This window comes from Trichoderma camerunense, assembly GCF_050948025.1.
Source record: "Trichoderma camerunense strain CBS 138272 chromosome Unknown V8C40scaffold_12, whole genome shotgun sequence".
In the NCBI taxonomy this organism is placed as follows: Eukaryota; Fungi; Ascomycota; class Sordariomycetes; order Hypocreales; family Hypocreaceae; genus Trichoderma; species Trichoderma camerunense.
Genome location: NW_028145358.1, coordinates 1061721 through 1089704, shown reverse-complemented (window position 1 = coordinate 1089704; position 27984 = coordinate 1061721). Strand labels below are relative to the sequence as shown.

Here is a 27984-nt window from a genome sequence, read left to right as displayed (position 1 = left end):
CCATTCTAGACCTCAAGCCTTCGCGTCGACAGCCACCACCGGCAGACTGTTGCAGCGCCACGACAACCGGCAGGTATAACGAGACCCGGCAATCTGGGGGCCGCTACCCCTGCTTCATTCCAGGCAACTCCAAGAAGCTGGAAAACAAAAGGAAAGAAAGGGCTATATGACAAGTCATGAGCGTCAAACAAGCAAGTAGGCAGACGCCGCCGGGCTGGAAATGACGCCAATGTCGATATAGCTGCATATGAAAGGGAATGCTTGGTGTTGATCAGATGAGCACCAATTTAAGCTTACACTTGATCCTTTGGCAGATGGCTTGGCTTGGACACTGCCGCCTAGATGTGCACTGGATATGCAGTCAAATTCGTCTTGGGAAGTGCAATTTGCATCATCGCTACCAAGTTCCGCTAGCACAGGAGTGCATGGCTATGACCTCGATCCCTTGCAGCGGCAGTTATGGTGGCCACTTGAGGGAGATCCTCCCGCTGGTTCTGTCAGACCTCCGAGGAGACGGTATAATCTTACTCAATCTAGCATCGTTACTAGGCGCCTCTTAACTAGGTGCTCACTGCATTTGCGCTCAGGAGGTGGCTCGGGATGAACAGCAAGCTTGCTGCTCAAGAGCGCCTTTTTACTAGGCACCACGACCAAGCCCTGGTAAGGCTGGCACTAGCTATGTTGTAGCTACACCCATTAGTCGTGACACGGCAAGGCGTGCTATGAAGTGGCCTGTTTTGCGAGCAGCCAAAAAGCCACAAGAAGGAGGCTTGCAGCGGACATCTCCTTCACCTCAATTTCATGATGCAGGCCAGATCCAAGCGCTCTTTGCTGCTGTTCGAGACCGGTCTGGCGAAAGTCGAGGCGTCCAATCTGCCGATGCACTATGATCAAGAAAGCTACGACTAATCACCTTTGTCTGTCGTGGCGCGTATCCGTCCCAGCCCGCCGGAAAGGCTTAGCTTCGTAGGGCTTGTGGTCGACAACCGAAACATCGGGCTCCTATCTCATATGGCTGCTTTTTGGTGTGCATTAGGCTTGACGGCTTAGAGGGGGGGTTTACTTGAGCGCAATTGATGCTGACCGATTGATTCTAGACCTCCTCTTGGCTGGCGACAAGTTGAGCTCAACGAAAATCGAAAATGCATGGGCGGTATTTGTACTAACAATTCGAGAGTGAACAGGTACGAAGCACAAAGCTCGAAACATAATCTGTTTATTCATAATCATGCGCGCAGATGCGAATACTACGCTCACAATGCCCCTCTCTATTGAACCCCTGGTCTTCCGATACCCTTGACACCGGGACTCTGTATGTTTGTGTGCTCAATGTAACCCAATATCTGCGCTTGAATAACGGCCTTTCAGCTATTGTAACGGATTTATTGATCATCTTTATGCATGCATACCAGCCGAATAGGAAACAGAAGACACTACTACGGCATACTCAACCGAGGGGCTCTTGAACACATTGGTGTAAATGGGCTCACTACGGCAGAAGCAAAATCTGACGTACAAATGACAGGTAGGATTGCGGAGAAGCAACAAGTCGCATGGCTAGACAAGTCTTGTTGGTGAACTTGTGGGCAAAGACGGGTGATCGCCTTGTCGTTCGGGTCATTGGTCATTGGTAACTGGGCGTTTGGCATTTCGCAGCATTGATTGGAGTCGATTTGTGAGCGCCCGTCGAAAACGAAATTTGGTGGCTTGTTAATGGGGAGGGGGGGTGTTTCAGTGCCAAACATTCGAATTCATGCGCTGCTTCAACGGAGCTCTCCTACTCGTCGCCCATCTATTTTTGCAACTCGGGTTTGGGGGCCATCTGGCCTAGCGCGGTTGCGGGACATATGAGACGGCAATCGGCGTGATATCCTGCCAGGGATGTTGCTTCTGACATCCTCTAGTCGGGTCCCGTCTCCCGGCTAGCCCCAACGCTTAACTACGGGGAATTGTGGCGTTCGCTTGATTTAGTGGTCGCCGACCACTCTTATTAGCGTGGAGATGTTGTCAGTTTTGGACAGGCTTTGGGGCCCCTCATAGGGCAGGCGAATTGCCTGCGAGAACCCCCCTCCCTGGTCGACGGTGACGAGGCGATTCGTGCGCAGAGAGAGACGCTTCAAACGCCAGCATTCCGTGTGAGCTACAGACGCAGAAGAAAGGGGCGATGAGAGATGGCGCTGGCTGAATTTGATGCTGTTGCTGTTGCTGTCTTTACCTATGCAGAGTCCCGATGCTTTGGATAGCCTCATGGCTCGCGTGGCGTCGAACGCCTCCCCGAAGTCTTACGTTTTGGGGCAGAGGCCTCTCACGGAGAAACCCAACTCGTCAATGTCTGGAAACTTTGAAACTTAGTTTCTCGTCACTGTTTAGTGGGCAACGCTGTTTGTCCTTCCCCAGAAAGGGGGGTGTCGCCGTCATTATGAGTTGACCTGAAGCCATAGTTTTGTTTTTTCTTCTCTCTAACTGCTTTCCCCTCCCGCTTTATTTTCTCTCCCAGTGGGTAAGTTTCTCTGGCTCAAGCAAAGCCAAAAAAGAAAGCCAAAAAAGGGTGGGGGTGGAGGGCGTGGCGCTCTGGCTCGAGATGCTGGTCGCATCTTGGGATAAGCAAGGCCACGTGTAACCGTCAAGCCGGTCAGCAGCAAGGTGAACCTAGCCCAGCAACGCGCGCCTCACTTGAGATTCCCAATCTACCCTGCTTTAGTCATAGGCGCTCGCTTCCGCCCGCGATTCTCTAGAGGACGATGACAAGTCGAAAAAAGAGCGCTTGACCTAAATGGGCTTGAATTCGCGATATGACACGGGGCGGCTGGCCGAATCGAGACATCTCATGGGCCCTTGATGATGGCGGAGAGCAGGAAGGTGAGAGCTTGGAAGCCAGTAGAGGCATGTTCGCGTGCCAATGGTTCGATGCGTTATGCATTACTTTGGTGCCATCTCGCCGAAAACATGTTGATAGACGAGGACCGAACGGAGGGGCGATTTGAGCGAGGGCGAAAGGGGGGCGAAAGCGAAACTCCGCATGGGGGACACAGACGGGCTCTCATTTGACACAGCGTATTTGTGTGCTTGCCCGTCTTGTATATACCGTTTGCCGTTTGTGGATGACGGATGACGCCGTATTATTACATTCTGCGGGCAAAAATCATCACTCTGGAGTCGTCTCGCGACAACAAGTGGGATGAAGCTCACTCTCACTCGGCCAAGGGAATGAATGGGCAGGGGCGAGAAGCTTGGCCTGGGCCAGCCTAGGCCTCGTCCTTTCGGAATACACCGTCGTACGAGGATTTGTCGACGGCCCGTCTTCAGGTATGATGAATTGGTGGAGGCTGTCATGTTTGATTTCCTATTTGGATTGAATATGCAAAATGTGCAGCTCATCGCCATCCGATACAACAGCAACAGCGCCCGATTGGGGTCCCACTGCACACACCACTCTTACGGCGATAATCAATCCATTCACACACACACGCACGTACACACGCATACGATATTAAACTATTACTCCGGTTGCTTGGGGCTGCTCTGCTTGGGCACGCACATATGCCTCTAAATTAGCCCACATTGGCAGCATGCAAGATGTATGTGAGTACAGACGGTAGTGGTACATGCATCTTGCACGGGCGCACCGGCAGACGCTCTCGTACACAGGCACACAAACACGGGTTTCGATGGGGATGCCGCGGCAGCCAGTGGTATCCAGTGGTATCCATCTGCGTGTCTCTATTTGTGTGCTCCGTCTCATCCTTTCAGCAGGTCAAGGGTCAGTGGTCTTGGTGTCTGACCAATGGCACGGCCCGGCCGACTACTTTTGGCCAACCTCCCTTTACCAACTGGGACGGACTTGGACGGACTTGGATGTTCTGATTTATCCCTAAATCCAATCCCAATCTCAAGGCCCAATCCCCATCCCACGAGGCCCAAAGATGAATGACGATCGGGCCTTGTGTGTGTTGGTTTCTCGTCGTTGATGTCGTACTCTTGGAGGAGGTGACCGAGCCGCTGCCGAGGAGGCCCATCACCTTGCCGGCATCTCCTACAGCCGGGCGGGAGCGCTCGATTGTTTCTCTTCTAGGAACTCTCTCTCCACCATTTTTATATAAGCGGAGTCTCGGCCAATGGCCAACTCTGACTTGGGACTGCCCCCCTCAATTTTTGCATCGCCAAACTCTTTTCACCGTACGCACTACATGCAGCGTGCAGCAGCATGCAGTAAACTGGGCTCCACACCTAGGCGTTTTTCTCTCCTTCTGGCCATTACCAACCAGCCCTCAAATACGGAGTACGATTTGCACCGACAGCCCTTTTTTCCTGTATGATTCACTTCACAGGGCTCGATAACTTCTTCTTTTGGCGGGGCGAGTTCGTTCCTCCATCTGGCCGACAGGGATTGCCCGGGGTTTTCGTTTTCGGCAAACCTATTGCCCTCTCCTATCTCGGGGCAGCAGATTTCTTACCCTCGTTTGTGTGCCAATCATTGGCTGTAGATGAAGAAATTTCCTTTCGGAGATGCTAACCATCTGGACTAGCCGTATCCCTGTTGTCAAGTTCAAGCCCTTGCCCATGCCTTATTCTGTGGATAAGTTACGGAGTACTCGTAGGGGGAGTTTTACACATACTCTCGTACGAAATTCCTAGGCAAATGACAAATGACCCAGATGCTAGCTTCTCCAGTTTGCATCATCTTTTCTCTCTAGAACAATGGATTGCGAAGGCCCCCATGCCAACGGATGATCCGTGCCAACAACTTGTGGTGCCTGTCCTGTAACCCGTGTATACCAGGGGTGAGAAGATGGAGAAGTCGAACGATGCGGAAGAGTTTCCGCCATCCCATATACGATGACACGAATGTGCATATTGAGGCATCCAAGTTGTTGCATGTCATGCACCGCGGATCTTTGGGACACGACAACAAGGCGTATTTCGCTTCATTTTCTTTTGCTGCGACCTGGCCCACTTTGGTCATCTCGGGGGAAACGATATGCCTGTCTGTGTGTTTTGTCTCGCTTTTACTTTGTTGCGACATTGAGCCGAGTGACGCAGGCGATGCGCAACTCTTGTCTCTGCTCCCTCTCGATCGGGGCATTTCGGTGCCTGTCGACCGAAGGGGTTGACTGAGTGACGAGTGTCTGTCTTTCCGTGTCATAGACTTTTTGCTGTTCATGCTCCACTTGGTGGTAACTCCGTCGTTTCTCTGTGATAATGTTCCGCCTTTTGTGATGCCGATCACCGTGGTTAAGCGGATGTTACTGCTACTGTAGTACCGCTTGTATGTACTCGTACATGTATACTACTACTTTGCTGGTGTGAAAACCCTGGTGTCGTTTAGATCATGATTGACTTGAGATCGTCTCCCACTTCCCTATGGCGTCAAGGGGTGGAAGAAAAGAATACACGGGACTGATGTTTTTGACATAGTATGCAGATTAGTCCGGCGTTTTTCTTTCCTTTGGTGGGCGCATTCTGATACGTTTAGCATGGAGATCAGTCCGGTGTTTTCATTTCACCGCATGGACGTTTTCTCGTAGTAACAGCTTGTTCTATCTAGTTGACTGGAGACTTTTGTTTCAGGCTATGGAATATGGGACACACAAACTACCTACGTAGTACGAATACTAGCACTGCCTAATAGTAGCCCTACTGCTTCTTTTATTTTTCCTTTGTGTGTAGTCGCTTGGCTCACGTCATTTCAAGGGATTCCCAGCATAGTAAATCTATCTATAGCCTCACTTTGTTTAAGATAGTTAGTTGGCAGTTGGTTTTTCCCACTTGGACATTCTATCATCTTGGCATTCAGCAGAACAGTGGCTCTATCGCGAGGCTCACAGTGGCTAAGTAGAAGATCTTGGCACTCGGACCGGTCTTCAAGAAAGGCGAGCCGAGCTCCTGGTAACGTAGCCGTTCGTCGTTCTCTGTACGAAAGCGAACCCCCCGTGGAGAACGAATTACGGAGTAACCAGCCTTTTGGCGTAATTATCGTAATCGAGAGAACTAGATGGGGGTCCCACGAGAGAAAAAGGCACCCCCTGACGTTGGGCATGATGGGATTAGTTTCCTTGCTTGATGTGCTTCGGCAAAGCAAGCACCTTGTCATGTGGCATTTCATCCGTTGAATGTTACCTGCGAGCGGATTTTCTCTCACCCCCCGGGAGATCTCTTTGACAGGGCTTCGGGTTTGTGGGTTTCCCCCATCAGGGCATTCGTTTGCCAGTTACAGACAGGTACATGTATCGTAATGAAGGGTTATGGAGCAGCGGAGGAATAATCTGATCTGGTGTCCTCCCCTTGACTGAATTCAGAAGGGGGGGAAACATGACAGGGCAGAGACAAGGCAGGGCTAGGGGATGTGTTCGTTCGCATTTGGGGGAGGTGGACGGGCTAGCTGTTTTTTGTGCTTGGCGGAGCAGGGCAAGGCTTATGCGTGGGATTTGACCTAGATGATACGATGTAGGCAGGGTGGTGTTTTTTGATCTTGGTTCGGATCAGAGAGAGAGATGTGATAAGTGAGTGCTGCCTGGTCTGGTCCTGGGTTGGGATCGTTGGGGGCGACTTGTTATAGTAAGCTGCACGATCTGGTCGAGATTGCGAGAATATGGTTTAGGCTTGTAAGTGATGGAAGGGTGTTGTTGCGTCTATGCTTTCGATGACTACATGTGCGTGATAGTGTTGAAAGGACTGTTGATGAGGTTTACACCTGATCAATCCGGTGTTTCGGTGTTGTACGAGAAACCACAATGCGTTTCAGGTGTTCACTTTCATTCTCAATAGGCTAGTATATCTGGATAGTCGCGCTTTCTACGGTGTTTATCATTTGCGATGGGTTGTCAAACTCAGAACTCTCCTGGATGTTAAATCGGTGTTGTTGTAGCTGAGTTGTGTAGATGTGTTGCTATGATGAGAAGAGAATGTCTCTTTTGGGAGCATTTACAATATGAGAGCGGTATGGAAGCTGACTGTGCAATGCATCCCTTTATACGGTGTGAGCTGTAATTCGTGTAGGGTATTTAGTACTATGCCAATTGCATAAGTGTTGGTCGAAAGGAAACAGGTGAGTTGCTGCCATGATTGCTCGTGTCACAACTAGACAATGTCGTTAACGGTGAGCGTGCGCCTGGACAAATTAGCTATAACTTTTATAAAAATTTACCGCTTTAGATCCTGGTTCTACAAGGGAGCTATCGTTGATTTACATCCGCAGCACTTTGATTCGAGGGAAAAGGCATGCTTCCTCATGCGAGGAAGTTCACGATGTGTGAAAGGTGAAGTGAACTCGGGTGGATGAGATGTGACTGAATCTTTCACTTCCAAACAGATACATAGATCTCATAACATACATTTTCAATAAAGTATATACAAAACTAAATCAACACAAATTAAATACAAGAGACTTACTCTCAGAATCATAATGAAACGACCTCTCACGCGACGCAATTCCGCCGGAGCGCCACGGGAGTGGTAAGCTAAAAGCGGGAGTCAGCGCAGAGCCGGCTAAGCCGCGGAACAGGCCGAGAGGCCAATCACGTGCCAATCTTCAACGACGTGCGTCATCGGGAGCTTACCTGTATCAATAACGTGGCATCAAGCATCGAAATCGGATTGTTAAGCAAACCGGCGTCTTGCAACCGGCGAAAGCGATTCACGGGCTCGACGATGGAAATGTAGGCATCTGGAACCTCGCCATTTAACCACAAGTCAAGTCTTGGTTCGCAATGTTTAAGCTGCGGCTGGGCTGGTACGCCGGGGTACGTCGTGTTTAATCTTTAAGCTTGTTGGCAAGCCCTCGGCCACATCAAGCCAACCCGTCCCACCAACTCAACTCTCTCCATCCAAGCCTCTCGTGCTAATGCGCTTCACACAATCCAGGTATCGACTGCCCTGGCGGGTGCCGTCGTCCTGTCGGCATTCCACCAGCGCGCCAACTTTTATTCGGCCATGGTATACCTTGCGCAGAGCAACTTCTGTCTGCTGGTGCGTGATAACGACTAGCTTCGTTTCGCGGGAGCTTTACGGCTAAGCTATCATTATAGGTCCTGGTCAACTTCACATTGCTATTGTACAGTAGCTTTATATATGCCTTGACGCAGCTGTGTTTCGGCACGTTGCGTGCGATCGAGGTCGAGCAGCTCACCGAGCGAGCATGGTTTGCCATCACCGAGACGTGCCTGGCCATGACCATCTTTCGGGAAGAGATTGGGGCTTGGTTCCTCGTCATGTTCACGGCATTGGTCACGGGCAAGGTCTGGGGCTGGATTGGAGACGGCCGTGTCGAGTTTCTCGAGCAACAACCCCCTGCGAACCCTCGACTCTTCCATCTGCGACTCAGCATCTCTCTTGCTGCCAGCTTTATCTACGATATCTGGATACTCCGCTATGCGATCTATACCGTCATTCAACAAGCTAGGCCCAATATGATGGTTATGTTCCTCTTCGAGTTCGCTGTTCTGGCTACCTGTTCCTGGAGAACGGGGGCTCGGTACTTGGTGTCGCTCACGGAGCAGCGCATCGTCCATTTGCAGACGAGAACACGCTTGGCAGAGCGGAGGGCAGAAGTCAACCAGCAACGCGAGGCCATCCTTCGTCAGCGAGAGCAGGCCGCAGCTGCTGGAGAGCCAGCTCCTGAAACCGAGGAGCCTTTACCCAACCCTGACGACATTGATGAAATGGATATTGAAGTTCCTGGCTGGGCGGCAAAGGGCGAGCTCGTTCTTTGGCTAGATCTGGTTACTGGTGAGAAGAAATTTCTATCGTTTGAAGCATATACATCTCGATTTTCTAACATTTACCAATAGATATGGTCAAGCTGGGCATCTACGTCTCGTTCTTCATGATGCTTCTCGTATTCTATGGACTTCCTATTCATATCATGAGGGACCTGTTCATGACAACACGCGACTTCCTCAAGAGGCTCAATGCACTTTTGCGGTACAGACGGGCAATTCAGGAGATGAACAAGTACCCCGATGCTACTGAGCGCGATCTTGCGCAAGAAAATACGTGCATCATCTGTCGTGAAGAGATGCATCTGTGGGATCCTGTAAACAACGCGGGCACCATCGACCGTGTGCGTCCCAAGAAGCTCCCCTGTGGTCACATTCTGCATCTTGGCTGCCTCAAGAGCTGGCTGGAACGGCAGCAGGTATGCCCAACGTGTAGAAGGCCTGTCACGGGCGAGCGACCTCGATCTGCCAACGACGCCCGTCGCGCTGCTCTTCGGATACAATTCGGACATGGTCAGGACCAACGTGCTGATGGCAACGACAACGCAAACAATAATAACAATAACGATAACAATAACGATAACAATAACGTACGCCGCGATGGACAGAATGCCGCGGCAGCTCCTCGACAAGCTCAAGGAGCAGGGCGGCCTCGTGTCTTCCAATTTGGACCTATCAGACTCGGATTTGGAGCCAACGACCAGCAAGTCCGTGAGCTCGCCCAAGAGTTTGGCATGCCACAAATTGCTCCCGATCAAGGCCAGAATGCTTCCACGGCGACTGCTCAAACTCAGATTCAGCTACCTCCAAACAGTGAGACTTATCAGAATTTTCTTAATCAGGCTCTTAACCAGCCTCCATCGGGCGATAGTTATAACCATGTGCTTATTGGAAGCCTCCTACAGCAGGCGGAGCAGCTGCTGCAACGCCAATTGGCCAGCTTGCAGAACACGCAGCAAGAGCTACAGATTGCCAATCTTCTCAATACAGAGATGCAGCGACTTCGTCAACGACGACTACAGCCACAGGATGCCGCACAGAATGGCCAAGCCCAGGTGCCTACATCTTTCAATCAGCCAACCGGCTTACCTCCAGTAGGGTTGCCGCCTCTGCCTGTTGCCCTGCCTCCTCTTGGTACCTTTGACTCTGCCTTCACGAGAATACCGCCTAGAATGAATAGCCCGCTAATGACTCGACACGGGGCTGGCCCGTTCACGACAGCAATCCCTGCTGGCAGCCCCGATTTGCCAGAAGGAGTAGTGCTGCCTCCAGGGTGGTCCTTGACGCCTCTGCAGAGACTTGATAATTCTCAAACAGTGCCTCCTTACTCTCCCCAGACTGCTGGTGTGCCCTCACATGGGGATCCCACGAACGGAGGCCACGTAGCACCAACCTCGGTACAGCCAACGCCAACAACGTCACATAGTCAAGAGATAGTTCCGGCAGAATCTTCGTCAATTCCTGCTCCAGTAGCTCACGTGTCGACACCGCGAGCAGGTACACTACCTGTCCCCAGTGTTTTGTCTGATCCTCCGCCCGTGGTGTCACCTAGTCCGATGTTGCCAAACTGGGGCGGATCCAATCAGCTTTTCGGCGGTAGTTCTCGCCTGGAACAAGGAGATACGGCGAGCCAAGCTAGTACACAGGCTGCTCCATCAACGGAAATCGAGAATGCGCCTGAAAGCAGCAGTGTTCATGAGCCTCTCCCGGCGGCGGATCTCAAACGGGAGCCGAGTATCCTTGAGCTTGAGCAGCAGAATGACGAGAGCCATGCTGAAGATGATCCGTCTGAAAAGGGTAAAGGTAGGGCCGTCACTGTGGAAGAGGCTGAGGATGAGGAGGACTGATGAGGGGGTTTTGTGTATAGGATTATTACATTATCAGACTGGGTCTGCCTGCTATAGCGGATCTTGGGCCGTGTTTCCTGTTGATGGCTAGCTCTGTTTTTCTTTTTCATTCTTACTGACTTGGAGTGGGCATTGATACGTGTGCCATCCGTATATGCACGTTTAGGCGTTTAGGGTAGGTAGCAGATGACATTCAATCGATCCAACAGCGCTTTTATATATCCTCTGTTTGGCGTCACTATGTGATCATCAATTGTTTGCAATGGCCCAGCTACCTATACCTGTGGTTAATCAGCTGTTACCAAAAGGAGGTGGGTTATTGCCAAAGCGCTTGCTACAGTACTTTGTGAATATGTTGCTATTTTTCGCTCTATACATATATATATATAACATATATTCATGCACATATATTTCATTCATTCATATAGACAATCACCTCAATAATCTCACAACCCCCAACACAACGCCATCAAATCGCTCTTCACAAATAAAAAACACGCTCTCCATCCCGTCGAAAAACATCCTACTCCTGCTCCGACGCCTCCTGGCCCAAAGCCTCCTCCTGAATTGTCGGCCCCTTTTCCTCCATCTTGACAACAAAATCATAATTTACTCTCAAATTCTCCGTGCCGCTCAGCGCCCTAGTCATCATAGCCTCTTTCTTCTCCTGCACCAGCCGTCGCAGAGCCCCGATGAGGAATCCAGCGATAATGTCAACTGACCACCGGTCTGGGATGAGGGCCAGCACGTCGTCAATGTCGAACCAGCCGCTGAAGCGGTCGAGCAGAGCGCTCGTTTGCTGGACTCGGTCGCTAACATCATCAATAGCTAAAAACTCCCTGAGGACGACTTGGAAGAGGCGGCGTTGCTGCTCTATTTCAGGGATGCTGTCGCGGCGGCCTTGAATGGGGGAGTATATGGTCGCACCGCCACGGAGGCAGTAGGAGACGGCGGTATCATAGTCGCCTAGTTTATGAACCAGGAGACGTAGAGCATCTTCGTGTTTGCGCTCTCGGCCAGCAATGATGATGGTCTCGGGAACGAGCAAATCGTCCGAGAGGTTGTCTGTGCGCTCCCTGATGGCAGCAATGTCGTATTCATGAGGCCCGCCTAGGAGTTGAAGAAGCCGAAGGCGGCTTTGCCAGACCTCATCATCCTCGGGAGCATTCTCCGTCAAGAAGTGCCTGTACGTTGGCTTGGGACTCTGTAGAGCTTTATAGGCAGAATACGCGGCCAAAACGCGATCCCGGCTCGCAGGCGATTGAAGATCGTCAATGACAATCTGCAGATAGTACGAGATGAGCTCGTTGACGTAGGTTTCGTAGCCTTTATCGAACACGAGGTGTTCCAGATAGTATTTGACTGCACCGGGAGCCTCCGCACGCAACAGCTCCACGGCTTTGGTGGGCTCAAACTTGGATTTGCCTTTGTCTTCTGCAAAGACTTGCACACCTAGTTTGGGGTTTCTATTGGCCAGCCACAGACCATATTCTTGTACAAGCGCTTGGTTGCTGATCTTGGTAAGATACTCTCGTACCCTCTGTTCACCGTCTGTCAGCTCTTGAGCGTCGTCTTCTTCTCCTTCAAGGACGCGCTTCCAAGTGGCTAGCACCTCAGCAGACATCTTGCGGCTTTGATATAGTCTGCTCAGGGCAAAGAACCTGTGGTACGACTCCAAGAGACCAACGGCCCGGTCGAAGCAATCCATGCCGCCGTCTACCAGCGCACCCAGCTCCGCTCTGACAGCACCTCCCTTTCCCAGGCCCTTGGGAGAGTGCCTATCAAGCTCCAGTAAGACGAGTAGCAATGCAGCATCTACAGTTCGGAACACTTCAGCCTCGACTGACACACTACCGAAGCCCTTCATCTTTCTCCAAGCCTGCAAATAGCGCCTGAGGAAATGCAGAGTCTTGAGCTGAAGACTTCTTATGCCTCCTTGATATAGCGTTTGGAATGCTGGACTTGCTAGAAACGCTTCAGGCAACTCCTTTACGCCGCCATATATCCAAATGCCTCGACGGCCCTCTATGATCTCATTTCTTACTCCTGGAATCAGAGACAAGACAACTCGTGGGTCAAGTTTGCTTTCCACAAGAACCTCCTGCAGAGCGTTTAGCTCCTCATCAGAGAATTCTCTGTCTGGCGTGGAAAGGAGGAGGTTGATCAAGAGAATTACTCCAGCCTTTTGTTGTATATAGCCAAATGTGGTGAACTCAAGCTCTGTACTTGGGTCACGATCTCGAATGGCTGACAGAACCATAATGATTGCACGTTTATCAATTTCCTGCGTTTCGTTTTGTCCTGCTAAGTGGGCAGCCTCTAATCTCTTGTCGAGTTGTACTATCAGGGGATTTCGTGCGGCCCACCAAATGCGGTTGCCACGCCACACAGCGACGCGTGTTTTGGATTTCGACAACCGGCGAGCAAACTCTTCTCCTTCTACCGTTCGTGAGGCCTCCCACCCCTCTGGAAGCGGTTCTCCATCCTGTGAGTCGAGATCACGTTCAAAAAGCTCTCGCTCCTTTGACAGCTGCTCTATTGAGAGATCAGCTCGAGAGCCTGAGGGCTTGAGGGCAGATGCTGCTGGGGGGGATAATTCAGCCGAGCTTGGAAAGGGTATGAATTTTCTCATGCTTAGTTTCTCGATAACATCATTGGACTGAGTTTCCTGACTGCTGACGACGGCACGAATGCCGTATGGCCCGGAAAGTTCCGGCTCACCGGCTTCCAACCACTGTTTTTCGGGATGCGCTTCATTGCCAGCACTCCAACGTTGGATTTCTACGCCGCTGTGAGAAGCGCCGTTGATATCCTTTGTCATGGCGGCAAAGACATAACCGTCCTCATCTTCTGTTGAGGCAGCATCATCTGTTGAATCGCCATCAACCACGACTTGTTCTGGATAAATGTCAAACGTGATTGTTGGTCGTGTAGGATCGCCGTCAAGATTTATAAACATGCCAACGCCAGGATCTGACGGACTGGTGCCCATAACAAGAAGGAACTCTTCTGGGGTCGGCGAAGCAATGTGTGGCTTCAGTAAAGCTGTCACAGGCCGTGGTGCCGGACTGGAGGATGGAGGAGGTGCAGGCAGGGGTTTATCAACGGGTGGTGGTGTCGAGCTCTGCTCTTCCGGGGGCCGAGGGCTTGATGGCTGTCCAGGAGGAGATAACGTTTGAGCGGCAGGGAGACGAGGGCTTGCTGCTTGTGATTCGGGTTTCGGTGAGTCCACCCTGGTAGCGGTAGTTCCTAGGCTGGCACTTCGATTATGGCCTTGCGAAGTGCTTTGCGGCCGGTTCTGGTTTGAAGAGGCACTTCGAGCAATGCTGCTGCCTGCGTCTTTGCCAATGTTTTGAATGTGTCCGAATTCTGCAGAAGAAGAGTCCTCTTCCAATGACGAAATATTCATGAGAGGAATCTTTAACTGGCGGTTAACATCGATAAGGGCGTAGGTCTTTGAATCTGCCACGCAGGCAATGGAGTCACGCCGGACGGAAATGGTGCTGCCGAGGAAATCGATGTTCTAGAACATGTGAGCCATGAGCCCTCTAGCTATGAGGGCAGTCAGATGAAGCGGGCTACAGAACTTACCTTGACGGCGCGAACGTCCTCATCTATTTTAACCACCTGAATTTTCCTATTAAGCGAAAGAAGGATTGCGACAGTCTCGCCAGTGTTTGTGACGCCATCGCCCTGTCCCGCCTCGTTCAAGTCGATACCACCGATCCAGCCGCAGTTTTTGACTTGCTTTGCGCCGAATACGGGGCTCAGCTCTGGGAGGGAATAGAAAGTGACTGTTCCGTTGCACAATATACACGCCTTGCCAACTCGAGGTAATAGGAGGATCTGCTGTACACCAGGTCGTGAAGTGGTGTTCTCGGCGAATGCAGGAGAGAGCCTGGAGGCCGGGATGAAAACCGGGCGCCCTGAGGTATCGGAGGGATCAGGCGGGATGCTGAAGAAATGGAGAAGCTCGGAGGCAGAAGTTCCAACGTAAAGATTGCCGTCTGCGCCGGATACCGTTAGCATTTGGCATGTTATAAGCGGCATGGATGAGACCAAAGAGGGCACCAACCGAAATACTCGACGCAGTTGATCTTGACATCGTCCTCAGAGCCATCTGCAGACAGCGGCACCGAATCTACCCACGGCTGCAGCACATATGGCCCATCTTGTCGATCCGCGTTGATGCTGGGCGAGGCCATGGTGGATGACGATGATGCCCCTCCACCAGGGCCATTGGATGTCATGACAGAGTATCGTTTGCTGGCGGTGTCATCTGAACACCTGGTTCATATTGTCTGGAGTCTAGAGGCCCCAAGACGGAGGATCCGGCGAGCTCAGCGTCTTTGGTCTGAAGAGGGGAGAAGGTCTTAAAGAGCTCGTGTTGGTGACGAATGCGCCAGCCTTCCGTCCAAGCTGGAAACTGCCGAGCTTAGTGTAGGCGAGGCTGAGGTGGGGCACTGCCAACCCCCTGTGACGAGCCATTAGCAGTACAAAGAGGCACTGTTTGCACTGTAATTACGGGGCACTGCGCCTGAAAGCTGGCGCAAGCATTGCAGCTCTGGCTACGTCAATCGTTTCACAACACGCTTCAAGCCCGATCCTCTACAGCCATTGGAGCGCCAACCCTCGCTCCCTGAAGAACACAGCACAAGCTCTATAACTCAATGCATGGACAGCTGATCGGCTTCTCTCTTTGGTAGCCGCGGAAACAACAAAGACAGCAGCTCAGACATCATGTCCAACGACGCAGAAGGGGCTGCAGCTGTCTCGGCTGTGGCGCAGAGTAGCGGCCCTGAAGCTGATGCTGGAGGAGGAAACAAGTTCTCTCATGCCATTTCGGCGTGGCGAAGTACGTGAGCTATGGCGAGCATCAAATGGAGCTGTGTTGTCTAACTATGATGCGCAGATGTCGACCTGACTACCTTGATATCCAACCTGGACAACACGGCGTCGGAAATCGTCACGTACCAACGAGACTCGACAGTGCAGCGCAAGGAGCTGGCACAAAAGACAAAGGACTTTAGGAAGTCAGATGATGCTACAAAGTTGACAGAGATCAAAGGGCTTCTCAAAGGTTTGCTTGCTCCCATGCCGATGGCGCATGCGTTTCAAGTATGAATGGATAACAGCTAACCTGGTGCTACCATAGCATACCAAACCTTTATCGATCTCCTCACGAACCACTCCAAATCGGTCAACTCGGCGTTTCTAAAGGCCTACAGCTCGCTGTCGGAAGCTCCCGACCCATACCCATTGTTAGAAGCCTCGGTAGACTCTATGCTGGTATCCGAAGATACACTACCAAAGATCACAGAAGAAAATCAGCACCTACAAAAAAGCGTCTCGAAGCTCACGGCGCAGCTTGAAGAATCCGAGTCCCGGCTTCAGACCGAGCGCGCCGCTCGCAAGGATTTGGAGGACAATTTGGAAGGCAAGGTGAAGGAAGTGGAAGCGTCGTGGACCGCCGTACTGGACGAGAAGACGGATAATTGGGAGGCCAAGGAAAAGACGCTGGAAGACAAGATTGCGAACCAAGAGCGTTTGCTGAGCGAACTAAAGGCCAACTATGAAGTCAACCAGCGGCTAGGGAAAGCAAGCGGCGATGACCAAGATGGCCAGCGCAACCAGGCCTCGAACGCAGAGCTGGAGATGCTCCACGCAGATTTGGAGAGGACTAGCTCTCGGCTGGCCGAGATTGAAGCACGGAATGAGCAGATGAGACTTGAGCTTGCCCAGGCCAAATCAACAAGGCAACAGACCTCAACATCCCTGGAAGATGACCCTGGATACATGCGAATGCGCTCAGAGAATTCGTCTCTAGTACGCAAGCTAGAAGCAGCGAGGGTGGAGAAGGAAGGGTTCAAACGAGACATCGATGGCAAGCTACGATCGGTAGAACGGGAGGTAGCGCTATTGAAAGAAGAAAAAGAGTCCCTCAAAGCAAAGGTTGACAAATGGGCCGACTACGAGGAAGTCAAACAGGAGCTCGAAGTCCTCAAGAGCATCGAATTCTCGACTGGAGACGATGATGAGGCACCGCAAGACCTGGAAGGGGTCCCTAGCAAGGGAGACACGCTAGAGAAGCTCTTACTGGCGCGAAACAAGAAACTCAACGATGAGCTCACGATTCTTCGGGTATCTCACCAGGACCTTCAGCGTAGATTGGAAGATCTACAAGAAGAGCTTTCGAGAACCAATGCCGAGCTGGAGAAGGCCCAGAACTTGAACGAGAAGCTGGAAAGCGACCTGGAGAACCTTCAGGCAGAGGGAGCGAACGCTTTCCCATCTGGCGCATCTGTTGCCGGCACCTACATCACCCGGGCCCAGGGGCGCAAGGGGAGGATCTCACCCACATCTTCCATCATTAGCGGAATAGACCCTAGGACATCATTGGGGGAGCGCGAGCCAATGGGAGGAGGATCAGGCATCCTCCCCATGGTGACGGCACAGAGAGACCGCTTCAAGAAGAGGAACGCTCAGTTGGAGCAGGAGCTTTCAGAGAGCCACCGTGCGGTGCAGCAGCTCCGACAAGAGGTGGCCGCTCTACAAAAAGACAACCTGAACCTTTACGAAAAGACGAGATACGTCTCAACGTACAGCCGAGGGGGGGCTACGACGTCATCCTCATCAACCTACGCGACGAATCCAAACCCGTCGACGGTCACCATCGGCGGGACAGGTAACCCCGGCATGGAGCTGGATCGGTACAGAAAAGCGTACGAGTCCAACATATCGCCGTTCGCGGCGTTCCGTGGCAGGGAGTCGGCCAGAGCGTACCGCCGCATGAGCCTTCCTGAGAGGGTGGTCTATTCAATCACGCGCATGGTATTAGCGTCGCGTACAAGCAGAAACTTGTTTGCCGCGTACTGCGTGGCACTCCACATCCTTGTCTTCTTTTCGCTGTATTGGATGGGCACGGCGGACTTTGAGAGGCACGCCAGCAACTTTGGCTCATCGGCGGCGGCGGCAGCAGCAGGAGCTGCGTCTGGTGGAGGGGGAGTAAGTGGAGGAGGAGGGGGAAGTCATGGGGAATGGCAAGAGGATGGGTTTGATGGTAAATAAAGGTGTTTAATTGATTACGGCAGTCGAGCGTTGGCTGGGCTGGGAGGAGGATTCTTTTTTGGATATGGTATATACTATGTATTATATACACGGAGCCTTGTTTTCCTCCATTTGATTTCGTTGGAGCAGTGCGCTTTTGAAAAGATGACGGGTATTGTCGCCGAGGGATAGACAGTGGCTCTGTAGAGCATGAGGAGAATGGGATGTGTGCGCGTGCTGCTGCATGCAGCGTGTGATATTCAACACGCGTATTCATCTCATCAACCACTGGGTACTGTAATATGAAAGGAGCATCATTCCATATGAGCCAAGCAAGCATACGTGGTGCTATTCATGTTAGACGCCGGCCGTTGAAGGCGGCCCAAAGAGGGGAACAAAGGTGGGATATATCCATTCTACAGAATTGGTGGTTGCAAGTAATCCATGCGTACCTATTGGACCGAGAAGGGAATAGCCAAGCTCGTCGTCTTCTTTGCATAACGCGATAGTCAAGGTTGTAGCGCTAAGGAACTTTTTGCTTTTAATCATGCCTACTATTAGTAGATAGGTCAGATAAAAAAAGATTCGCCCAGGGTAGTGTAGAAATGTCGCGTGGGCGTGGGTGGGCGATTAAAGAGATCGGGGAGGAAGAAGGCTTGATTGGCCTGAAGCGAGATCTCTGAGGGTTCTATTTCTGGATGGTGGGTGGATTGATTGGATGCGGGCAGAAAAAAGAAAGAAGGAAATGGTTCGATTTTTCGTTTTAAGGTGTTGGTTTAACCGCCGCGTTTTGATTGCCGGCGGGCCGAAGGAAGAAAAGGTGTGGGTGCTATTTTGGTGGGGGTGGTGAATGGATGGATGGGCTGCTTTGCTTTTGGAGGTTTATTGGTGGTTGATGGGTTTGGATGCGAGCTGAATGATGATGGAGATGGAGATGAAGATCGAGATGACGGTGGATTGCTTAGCTGTGTGGGATGTGATGTAAAAGCTGAACCAATTGTGAAGTAAATTAGATTGGTATGGACATGTCTGTCTGTGTCTGGTCTGTCTTAGACTCTCGTGTACTTACACAAGCTCTGGATGACCAGGCAGTGGATTACAGTACATTAGTCTAAACGCTCTCTCAAAAGTCCAAATAAATTACACCAAGATGGCTATTCGTATATTTCATCTATATTATATTGCTCCCACGGTATCATTCACCCATCTCCAGAGCAAAATACTCGAGTATCAATATCAATGCCTGCATCTCTACCAGCCCGGGCGCCTAAACCACCGCCCTCGAGCCAATCGCATCCCTCCTCTCCCAACATCCCTGTCCAGCGCGCCTCATCCACCGAAATGTCTCGTCCAATCAACCTCCTCGGCGGCAAAACAACAAACCCTGTTACCGTTACCTTTTGCAAAACTCTCTTGTCGCCTTTCCCATTCCCGGCCGTTCTTCTAATTTCCCGCCCTCTCTTTTTTATCTATTCATTTTTTTGGCGCCGGATCGGAATGGCGGCAAGCGAGCCCAGAATAACACGCTTGCACGCAACCGTCCGAAAATGGCATCATGTGTAAAATAAGTGTCCCGCGTTAATGTAGATTTGCGTGAGACATGGGGGTGGGTGGGATGGGAGGGGGGAATGTGTGTTGGCTTATAAGAGAGGTTGGCTGGCCGCATTGTTTCGGGAATTTTCTGGCACAAACACACCACAGCTTGAATATCTTCTTGCATTATCACCATTTCCTTTTTTGTCTTTTCCTTTTGTCAGGGTCTTTTCCTTATTTCCTAAGTGCGGATTCTATTTTCCTTGATCGTTCGATTATTCGGTATTGCAGTCATATTGTATTTCTTTGACATCCGAAAGCAACAGAATTACTACTCTCATTGGCTGGTCCTTGTTACGATTGTCTCGCTATCTTTCCCCAATCCGGTTATTGGAATCGAATCTAGTCTGGATTAAAGACAAAAAAAAGAAAAACATCTCATCCTCCTCCTTCTACACAAACACACACACACATTCACAATGCGTTCATCAACCTTTCTGGTATCATCGCTGGCCGTCTTTGGAGCTCACGCTGCTCCGGCCCTCCCAAAGCTTGATCTCGACAGCATAAAGAACCCGGCGGTTGCGTTGGACGCTGTATCAAGCTACTTCAATCTCCTTGCATCAAAGGTCCAGCTCTCCAAGGTTCAATCGGTAGCACCAGTATGCGACCTGTCCAAGGCCCAGATGCCCACAAGTAAGTCTCGATGTTCCTCATCCCGTTTTGTCCGTGTATAACCGACATGATGACTGACAAACGACACTCACTCAGTCGACGGACTGCTCCCTCCATCAGCAGGCTTGACCGTCCACCACGTCGCTGTTGGTCGTGGCACTCAGAACTACACTTGTGATGCCAGCAATCCCGATGCGGCTCCTGTTGCTGCCGGCGCCGTGGCTACTCTTTTCAACGTCAGCTGCATTGCGTCCATCAGCCAAGATCTGCTGCAAAAGGTGCCCAACATGGCCGTTAACTTCAACTACGACGCAGCCACTGCTGGCCCGCTCGGCCCAATGACGCTGCCCGTCTCTGGCCATCACTTCTTCGTCGACAGCACAACGCCCTTCTTCAACCTCGACACTACCACTCTGGACCTTGGTACAGTGCCCTGTGCAAAGAACGGCAGCGCCCCTGCACCAGCCACTGGGGCCCCAGGACCATCAGGCTCTACCGCGGTTCCGTGGTTGAAGCTTACAGCCAAGGATGGCGCCACGGGCAGCATCAAGGAGGTTTACAGGGTCAACACGGCTGGAGGCAACCCTCCGGCTACATGCCAGGGCCAGCCAGCCAACATTCAAGTGCAGTACTCAGCAGTGTAAGTCACCATCTTGTCCTTGTTATAACCATCGCAGTACTGACATAATTTGTCTTCAGATACTGGTTCTGGGGAAGCAACTGAGAAACGAGTAGTGACACGGACGAGAACGTACACGGCGAGTAGAGGGTGATCATCTTTTTGGACGTTTGGGTTTCAATACACCTATTATTATTGCCTGGGCTTCATATAATCAGCCTAGTAGCATATTTCATTAATTATCTGGGGGTTGGTTAGCGTTTCATTCTTCAAGGAAAATTGATCGAGGGTTTTGCTGGATGTATATACGAATACATGTCAATACCTAGCTTGCAGCACTGAATAAATTGAGTACCAAAATCGATAGTCAAGGCGAGTAATCTCGGTGAAAATTTATGTAGAGTTAATGTGATGCATGGGCAACATGAGATGCAATTGGCCATAGTTCATGACTAAGAACGTGGAGGGGCGAGTGAGGCAGATAACGGGCGGCAGAGCCTCACCCGCTGTGCGAAATTGGCTTGTGCCGCTGGTGTAATCTGGACCTGGACCAACATAGAATTAATTAGGACAGTAATAGGCGGGATTGTAAGGTGGTGATCATGGGCTCAGCTGGAGAAAAAGGCCCGAATTCACACCGTTTGGAGGTGACGTTTGATGAGCTCAGGTGGCTTCGGTGTCGTAGTTGGCGTGTTTGCTGCCATCGTATTATTTTTTGCCTGGGTTTGCCTTGATCCAATCCTGCAAGAAGGCAAAAAAGAAAAGATAGAAAAGAACAAAGACCGAGGAAGAGTCTAGACCAGCGGAAAACGAGGCTGCCAATCCACTAAAGAGGGACTCAAACATGAGTAAAATCCCCGTATGGTTGATCAATTCCGTGATGGTGTTGAAGCAAGCAGCTTGCCGACCTCATCGAGGCTAGCGTGGCTTGTGTTGGTTGAGATGTGTCTGTACCTTGGCCCGCACACTCGCCAACCAACGACCACCGCAATTGCCGTCCACACTAGAGTACCTGTACGAGCACGGCCGCGCCCAACAATGCTTGGCATGCCAGAGGCCACTTCGGCCCTGGTCCGCGGCCCCTAGCGGAGCCACTAAGCGGGTGCTCTAGCGGCAGTCGAGTCTCCAGGGCTCTATTTTTCAGGGCGAGGCCCTCTGTAGAGGCTGCTAGCACAGGGGATGAGGGGCTTGCTAGCAGGCACGGGCTCCGCCTCCGCGATGCGGTGAACCCGGATGATCACTAGTGCCGGGGCCCGCCTTGGCCTTGCCAGTCTTAGTCGATGCACAAGTAATATCGGGGCCATCACAGTAATCAGGCGATCCGATCTCGTCATATTTGAAGGGATCTGTGGACGTTATCGGGACTGACTGATGCCTGGAGCAATCCGCGGACCAGATACGAGTAAAAAAAGCTGGTGTGTTTGGCTGAGAGGCGAGGTTCTGCCTGAGTGGTGAAGGGTGATCTGCAGTCTCCCCCTTGTTGCAAAGTCTAATCTGATGTATTTTGGCCACTACTGATAGTAGCACGAACCTAGATAAGGGATGGATTGATGAGATGAAATTCAATTGATCGGAGGCGCCTTGAAAACAAATACATGATATTTTGATGCAATAGAGGCATTGCCTATGTTGTGTTGATACAGCACCGCAGTGAATGCCTGTATCATCTATTGGCTTCTCAGCAGGCAACTTTGGCTGCCTTACAAGGTTTTGATGGCGAGTGTTTGATCCTTTGCTCTGCTCCCTGCCGCCTCTCTCGCCTGCATGTACTGTATGTTGAACTGGCTCGTTTGCTCCGTGTCCAGCCGCAGCTCAGGTCAACAACTGAGACTGTGGAGCTTCCCGACACCCATTCATTCACTGAGAGTCCTGGTGTTTGTCTCAGAGAAGAGAACCAACGCATAATGCTCCGTACTGTACGTAACGAAGCCTGCCTGCCTGAGGCGAGTGTCTCACATCTGATATTACTACTGCTCCGGTACAGGCATTTTGGTGGCATTAGTAAAGTTATGTCAAGTGAATTTGGTCGCCTCTCAGAAGGAAAAGAAAAAGGGAGGATCCAACTCTACCAAGCCCCCATCCGGTGATCCTAGACTAGATTTCTTTTTCTTCTTTAAACTCTTCCTTGTAACATTATTCGTTTACTCCTCCAACTCTGTTCCAACACAATCACTGGGTCGATCGCGGGCAAACAAAATCGATGCCTCTGGTTGGCACGGCCCTGTCCATCGATAGGCTGCTGGGGCTGCACCTATTCGACAGCGCATTCAGCGTGGCTGGCCAGAAGGTCCGGCCGCCCATTAGCGCAAACAGGGCCGCCAGCACAGCTACAAATCGCCCCGCAAAGCCATCTGCCTTACCCACCTCATCTTCTTCTTCCGCATCATCTTTTTATTCATCGAGAACAAGTTCATCGTCACACTCATTATCATCAGCTTTAACGCTTCTCGGCTTCATCGCCCGCAACGCAGAACTATCCTCAACTGTCCCTTCTCCGCCCGGTTCGACGGCCTCGCCGCTGTCGTCCCCCATAGCAACCTGGCCAATGGCGCAGCTACCGGTCGAGATTTTTGAAATCATCACCCGGTATCTGAGCCGGGCTGATATCCAGGCACTTCGTCTGGTGTGCCGAGAGTTTGAGGCCAAGGTCTCAGCCCAGTATTTCCGCAATGTCGTCGTGCCCTTCCGCTCGGAGCTCTACACCAATCTCGACCGTGATGAGAACAACGTCATCGCGTCCCGCCTCTTTTCCAGCGGCATGCGAATCTTTGAATCGTTTGGCCCTCACATCCTTCGCTTTGCCCTGTCGCTCGAGCTAGATGAGTTCACGCTCGCCTATCCTCCCGTCAAGCCCGCCCAAGAGGCTGTGCCCGCCTTCTGGGGCATCTATCGATGGCCCCATGAGACCTACCATCGCTACACGGATCTCGAGGGCCTTGAGCAGACCGCTGATGAGACTGACAGCATGAAAAAGGCCCTCCGCTGCCTGACCAAGGTGACCAACCTTGGCCTCTGCTGTGATGCCGGTCTAGGCTTTCTTGTCGGCCCTGATCAAGCTCAACGAAAGATCACCAACCCTGATCCCGTCTTTGGTACCCGAGACTGGCGTCCAGATAGTCGCTCCAGGAATCACGAGGCAACGGTTACCGTATCTGACTTCAACGGCGTGCCCCGGGATCTCACCAATGTCACCGCTCAGCATGACAACTTCAAGCGTCGAATTCTGGAAAAGATGATTTCTGATGCTGGCTTCGCTGGCTTCTATGTCCACGAGGCTATTGACCTGCTGCTCGAAACAGAAGGCGTCACAATCTCCAACATCGACTTTGATGAGCGTGAGGCCATCGTCGTAGAGGAGCAGCCGCCTCAGCCACAGCAGGCAGCAGATCGAGATCGACGTCACACCCGTCGGGGCGCGCATCGAGGCTTTAACCCACAACTCGCTGCACAGCAACAGATAATGCCAACACTCCATGCTGCACCGGTTCTGCAGCACCCGGAGCCGCCTAACAACCATCAGCTCCATCAGCTCCAGCAGATTCATCCTCCGCAGCTCCAATTCCACGTGCCCAATCCCATGGGCATGGGCGTCCAGTGGGCTGCAAATCATCATGCAAATCTGCCTCCTATGCCTCCCCGCTTCCGTCGAACTGCTGACATCTTGGCTGAGCGGGAGCAGGCGTCGGATCCCAATACCCGCCAGCCTCTTATCCCGACTAACCTCACGCGGGCACAGAAAGAGCTGCTTCTTGAGCTGGAGTGGGCGCATCGTGCCATGATCCAGTCCTATGTCATCAGCATCATCGACAATGCTGGAGATGGCTGCTTCAGAAATTTGACCAACGTGACCATTGCCAAGATTCCCAGCGCTCACATCCATATTCTCTGCCGCGAGGAGCTCTGGGAGAGTTTGCCCTGTGTTAAGAACGTCTCCATTGCCGTCATTGCTGACTGGAGAAAGATTTCAAAGCCTTCTCCTGGTGTTGTCGCCGATACACACATGTCGCCTGTCGAGGCTGTTCCTAAGGCCTACAAGCTTCTCAATGACTTCATTGGACGGCGGGACACCATTGAAAACGTTCACTTCGAGTGGATATGTGGCGGCGAGTTTGCTCGGGGCCCGTACCAGCGCGGCCAGTATATCCTGCCGGCTCCTTTCGTTGAGTCTGCAGACATGATGAGTGCCCCCGATGGCGCCAAAGATACGGATAAGCTTCTGGCTATGCCCTTTGTCAAGCACTTCTCCTTGAAGAACTGCTGGGTCTCGCCCCATGTTCTTATGCAAACCATCCGTTCCATGGCGCTGCGCTCCCTTGACAAGCTGGAATTTGAGTCCGTATCTCTTTCCGGGCCGCCCGTTTATCCTCTTCAGCCGGGCAACGTCCCCCAACCTGCTCTCGACGATGGCGGCATTCCGCCCGCATTGTTCCAGGGCCTTGTTGGCCCCATGGCTGCAGGCCCCGTTGCACAACCCCCCATGTTCCCTCCAGTTGCAATGCCAATGCAGATGCTCTTGCCCGAAGAACAGCAACCCGAGAGGCTTGCAATGCCAGACCTCTTCACATGGTCTGGTTTCTGCGAGCACTTTAGCCCCAGCATCAAAATGCGCTACCTTCCCCGTTTTCGCGAATCGGCCGGTGTGGATGATGATACAAACGTCAGGCCAGAGGAGCTTTCTCTACCACACCCCAACAAGGACTCTTTCCTGCCATGTGCCGACCAGCTGAATGGCGATGAGGCTCAGTACAACCTCAGTTCGATCTCTTTCAAATCTTGTGGCTACGTGTTTATAGACCTGCGCACTCTCGAGATTCGGGCTCTCCTGCCACCAGAAGGCCAAGCTGCTCATGCCTTTGCGAACAGCCTTCGCCATGACATGTTTCACTCTATGCAATACTGCAAGGATAAGCTCCTCGGCCGTATTTTGCCATATATGTTGACGTCTGAAGCGAAGACGCTTGAGCAAATTTTCCTCATGGATCATGGCTGGAGCAAGGTGTATCCCAGTCACGTTTGCGATGATGCTATTGCTGATGGTTTCGAAATGCCTGGCTTGGGACGCTTTTCCGGCACCCTTGCCAGGGTTGCCGACAACCAGGTTGAGATGATTGGATGATTCTCCAATTCAATATTTCTTCTTCTTTTTTCTTCTTGTTTGTTTAAACAGATGGCTTGCTTATTACCCTATGTCTTTTTAATTGGCTACTATCTATTGATACGAGCTCATGATGGATACAAAGTCTAAGAAAGAGGAGAAGACAAAAACATTCTACGCATCTCCTTCTTTTCAATATTCGACAAAGTTCCCCTTCTTTTCTCTTCTCTTTATCGATTTCTCTTTCTCTTTCCTTTTCTTTTCTGCGCGGCTGCATCTTGGTGGTATGCTCTTGATTTCTTTGGCATATGTGCATCAAAACACACGCCCGGGAAGGCCACTTGACTGGTCTGAGGCAGGATTGCTGTTGCTTGGAATCATTCTACGAACAGATAAACGTACAAAAAAAAGATACCCTTGGAACTGGAACTATGATTCAGGCATATGGGACCGCCACTTTCCTCTTCGTTGTGTACTGCACCTTGACTTGTTTGGCCTTACACACTTCGATCAAAGATGAGACGAACATTTGACTCGAACGAAATCTTCTTTTCTTCGTCTGCCTTTTTTTTCTTTTCTTTCTCCAACAAGATAAGACGGTGGACTGTCAATCTTTTCCCGTTGACACACCGCTGTTCTTGTCTTCTTCTCTTTTTTCACTCTCATCATGGAGTGTTTGCTATGTATTCAGGATTTTACTCTTGAAACGAGGGTGGATATGCCCCATTTTTGCTGGAATACAGGATCATTAACGGTAGGACTATGAATGAATCGGCTAGATGGATCAGCCTTATAGACAAAAGATTGCTTATTGGAAGGGAAAAAAAGGTACACGTTTGTGTTGGTTTCGCTTATGAGAATTACGGCTCGGGACAAGGCTGCAAAGGGTGTTGTGGTCCTTGGAAAGGACATGTGATGAGGCGCAGGGATTTGCTCTCGTATGTATGCAGGGAGGCTGCTTGTTGTATGTGTGTTGGTTTGATTTGATAGGGATCTAGCTTGACTGCGGTGGTGCCGCAATATAGATTGACTCCCTCGATTGTGAGTACGAGATGCTGTTTGAGCTGGGGTTCACATGTCGTGGAGTGAGATGAAGGAATGTAACTGTATGACATCTACTTACTAGGTAGGACGGAGGATCGTATCACACTTCAGCGCTGCATCATTCACACTCTCATAATTCATGACGTCAGGCACAGCAGGTGAGTTTTTGTGATTTTTTTTGTTTTTTGATTTCATTTCATTGATTCTCGTCAAGGATGAATCGAGGCCCTTGCGAGAAAGATAAAGAAGATTGCTTGCATTGCAAATTTTTTATATTCCCTTAAAAAGATGCCATGCAACGACACACTCCCTTCCCCCGTAGCCTAGCCATACACCAGGAGATGAATAAAGCCACGAAAATATTTCCCTTTTTTGCCCCATTGCAAAAAATACCAAAAGACACTTTCTTTTGCCCGGTACGTGTTTTTTGTTCAGACGCTATTCTTCATCTCGTTTAAAAAACAAAGCCCATTTGGTTTGAAGAAAAACCGGCCTGCCCCCCCTTTGCTTCCCATTCAGCCACCGCTCTATGCGGCAGTGATGGCCTTGCGGGTGCGGGCGGCGCGCTGGCGGGCGTTGAGGCGGAGAGACTCGCGGTCGGCAACCTCCTCGGTCTTGGCGACAACCTCGTCACCCTCGGTCAGGATGAGCTCGATGTGGCAGGGGTTGGACATGTAGGGGTTGATCTGCAATAACTGTGTTAGAAGTGTTTCGAATTCACTTTGTTTGTCGTCGGGGGATACGTACACGACCGTGGGCACGGTATGTCCTTCTTCGCTGCTTGGGGGCCTGGTTGACCTGGATGTGCTTGACAACGAGGGCACCGGTGTCGAGGCCCTTGGCGTCGGCGTTGGCCTCAGCGTTCTTCAGGAGACCGAGCAGGAACTCGGCGGACTTGACGGGCCATCGAGCGCGGGAGACACCGAACTGCTTGCCTGTTAAAGAGGAAATCCATCAGCATGACCATCCTACGAGAAAGAAAGAAACCTCCAAGCAAAACTCTCTTTTCGAGATACGTCTGCCAACCCCATCTCCCCCTCCAAAAGTTCGAATGTCGTACCTTGGGCAGTGCGGCCAGTGCCACCGGCATATCGTCGCATGGGGACGGCCTCCTTGTGCTCCTTGACGTTCTCGAGGAACTGGACAGCTCGCTGCAGCTTCCAGCCGTTGATGGCCTGGGCGGTCTCGCGGGTGTTCTTGAAAGAAACTCGGAGGTAGGCACCGCGGGCGCGGGCCGACTTCGCGGGCTGAATCTCGTGGGCGGCGTATCGAACCTGTAAATTTCAAAAGGCGAGAAAAGGTCAGTCACAGCCGTTCCTTATCCCCAATTTTCACACACTCGTGGCAACACAACCACGGTGTTTCGTTCCATGATGCTCTCTCTTCTCCCAAAGACTTTCGACCAAAACA

General features: G+C 51.4%; 7 protein-coding genes across 7 annotated transcripts; 5 read left to right on the top strand and 2 right to left on the bottom strand.

Annotated features, from left to right (window-relative positions):
- Positions 1 to 7564: 7564 nt before the first annotated feature.
- Positions 7565 to 10967, top strand: V8C40DRAFT_249690 (E3 ubiquitin-protein ligase HRD1). The gene is made up of 4 exons (XM_083216815.1): positions 7565 to 7739; positions 7861 to 7965; positions 8025 to 8724; positions 8787 to 10967. The coding sequence occupies exons 1-4, from the start codon at positions 7707 to 7709 to the stop codon at positions 10559 to 10561; spliced, it is 2613 nt and encodes an 870-aa protein (XP_083071796.1). The 5' UTR covers positions 7565 to 7706; the 3' UTR covers positions 10562 to 10967.
- Positions 10904 to 14957, bottom strand: V8C40DRAFT_249688 (CORVET complex subunit VPS3). The gene is made up of 3 exons (XM_083216814.1): positions 14637 to 14957; positions 14153 to 14568; positions 10904 to 14084 (listed from the first exon to the last, which is right to left on the bottom strand). Exons 1-3 carry the CDS (start codon positions 14809 to 14811, stop codon positions 11085 to 11087), a joined length of 3591 nt encoding a protein of 1196 aa, XP_083071795.1. The 5' UTR covers positions 14812 to 14957; the 3' UTR covers positions 10904 to 11084.
- Positions 14958 to 15107: 150 nt separating this feature from the next.
- Positions 15108 to 17770, top strand: V8C40DRAFT_49186 (CCAAT displacement transcription factor COY1). The gene is made up of 3 exons (XM_083223029.1): positions 15108 to 15416; positions 15474 to 15641; positions 15717 to 17770. Exons 1-3 carry the CDS (start codon positions 15302 to 15304, stop codon positions 17627 to 17629), a joined length of 2196 nt encoding a protein of 731 aa, XP_083071794.1. The 5' UTR covers positions 15108 to 15301; the 3' UTR covers positions 17630 to 17770.
- A 1469-nt stretch (positions 17771 to 19239) lies between these two features.
- Positions 19240 to 20800, top strand: V8C40DRAFT_249682 (DUF3455 domain-containing protein). The gene is made up of 3 exons (XM_083216813.1): positions 19240 to 19837; positions 19913 to 20456; positions 20516 to 20800. Exons 1-3 carry the CDS (start codon positions 19621 to 19623, stop codon positions 20538 to 20540), a joined length of 786 nt encoding a protein of 261 aa, XP_083071793.1. The 5' UTR covers positions 19240 to 19620; the 3' UTR covers positions 20541 to 20800.
- A 1835-nt stretch (positions 20801 to 22635) lies between these two features.
- On the top strand, positions 22636 to 25551 carry V8C40DRAFT_275807 (uncharacterized protein; the record flags this gene model as incomplete). Its single annotated transcript, XM_083220762.1, has 1 exon — positions 22636 to 25551. One exon carries the CDS (start codon positions 22636 to 22638, stop codon positions 25549 to 25551), a length of 2916 nt encoding a protein of 971 aa, XP_083071792.1.
- Positions 25552 to 25946: 395 nt separating this feature from the next.
- Positions 25947 to 26313, top strand: V8C40DRAFT_49065 (uncharacterized protein). The gene has a single exon (XM_083223027.1). It carries the CDS (start codon positions 26047 to 26049, stop codon positions 26233 to 26235), a length of 189 nt encoding a protein of 62 aa, XP_083071791.1. The 5' UTR covers positions 25947 to 26046; the 3' UTR covers positions 26236 to 26313.
- Positions 26314 to 27101: 788 nt separating this feature from the next.
- V8C40DRAFT_267530 (60S ribosomal protein uL22) lies at positions 27102 to 27946 on the bottom strand (the record flags this gene model as incomplete). The annotated part of the gene is made up of 4 exons (XM_083219859.1): positions 27102 to 27260; positions 27322 to 27509; positions 27635 to 27848; positions 27914 to 27946. 4 exons carry the CDS (start codon positions 27944 to 27946, stop codon positions 27102 to 27104), a joined length of 594 nt encoding a protein of 197 aa, XP_083071790.1.
- Between the last annotated feature and the right edge of the window lie 38 nt (positions 27947 to 27984).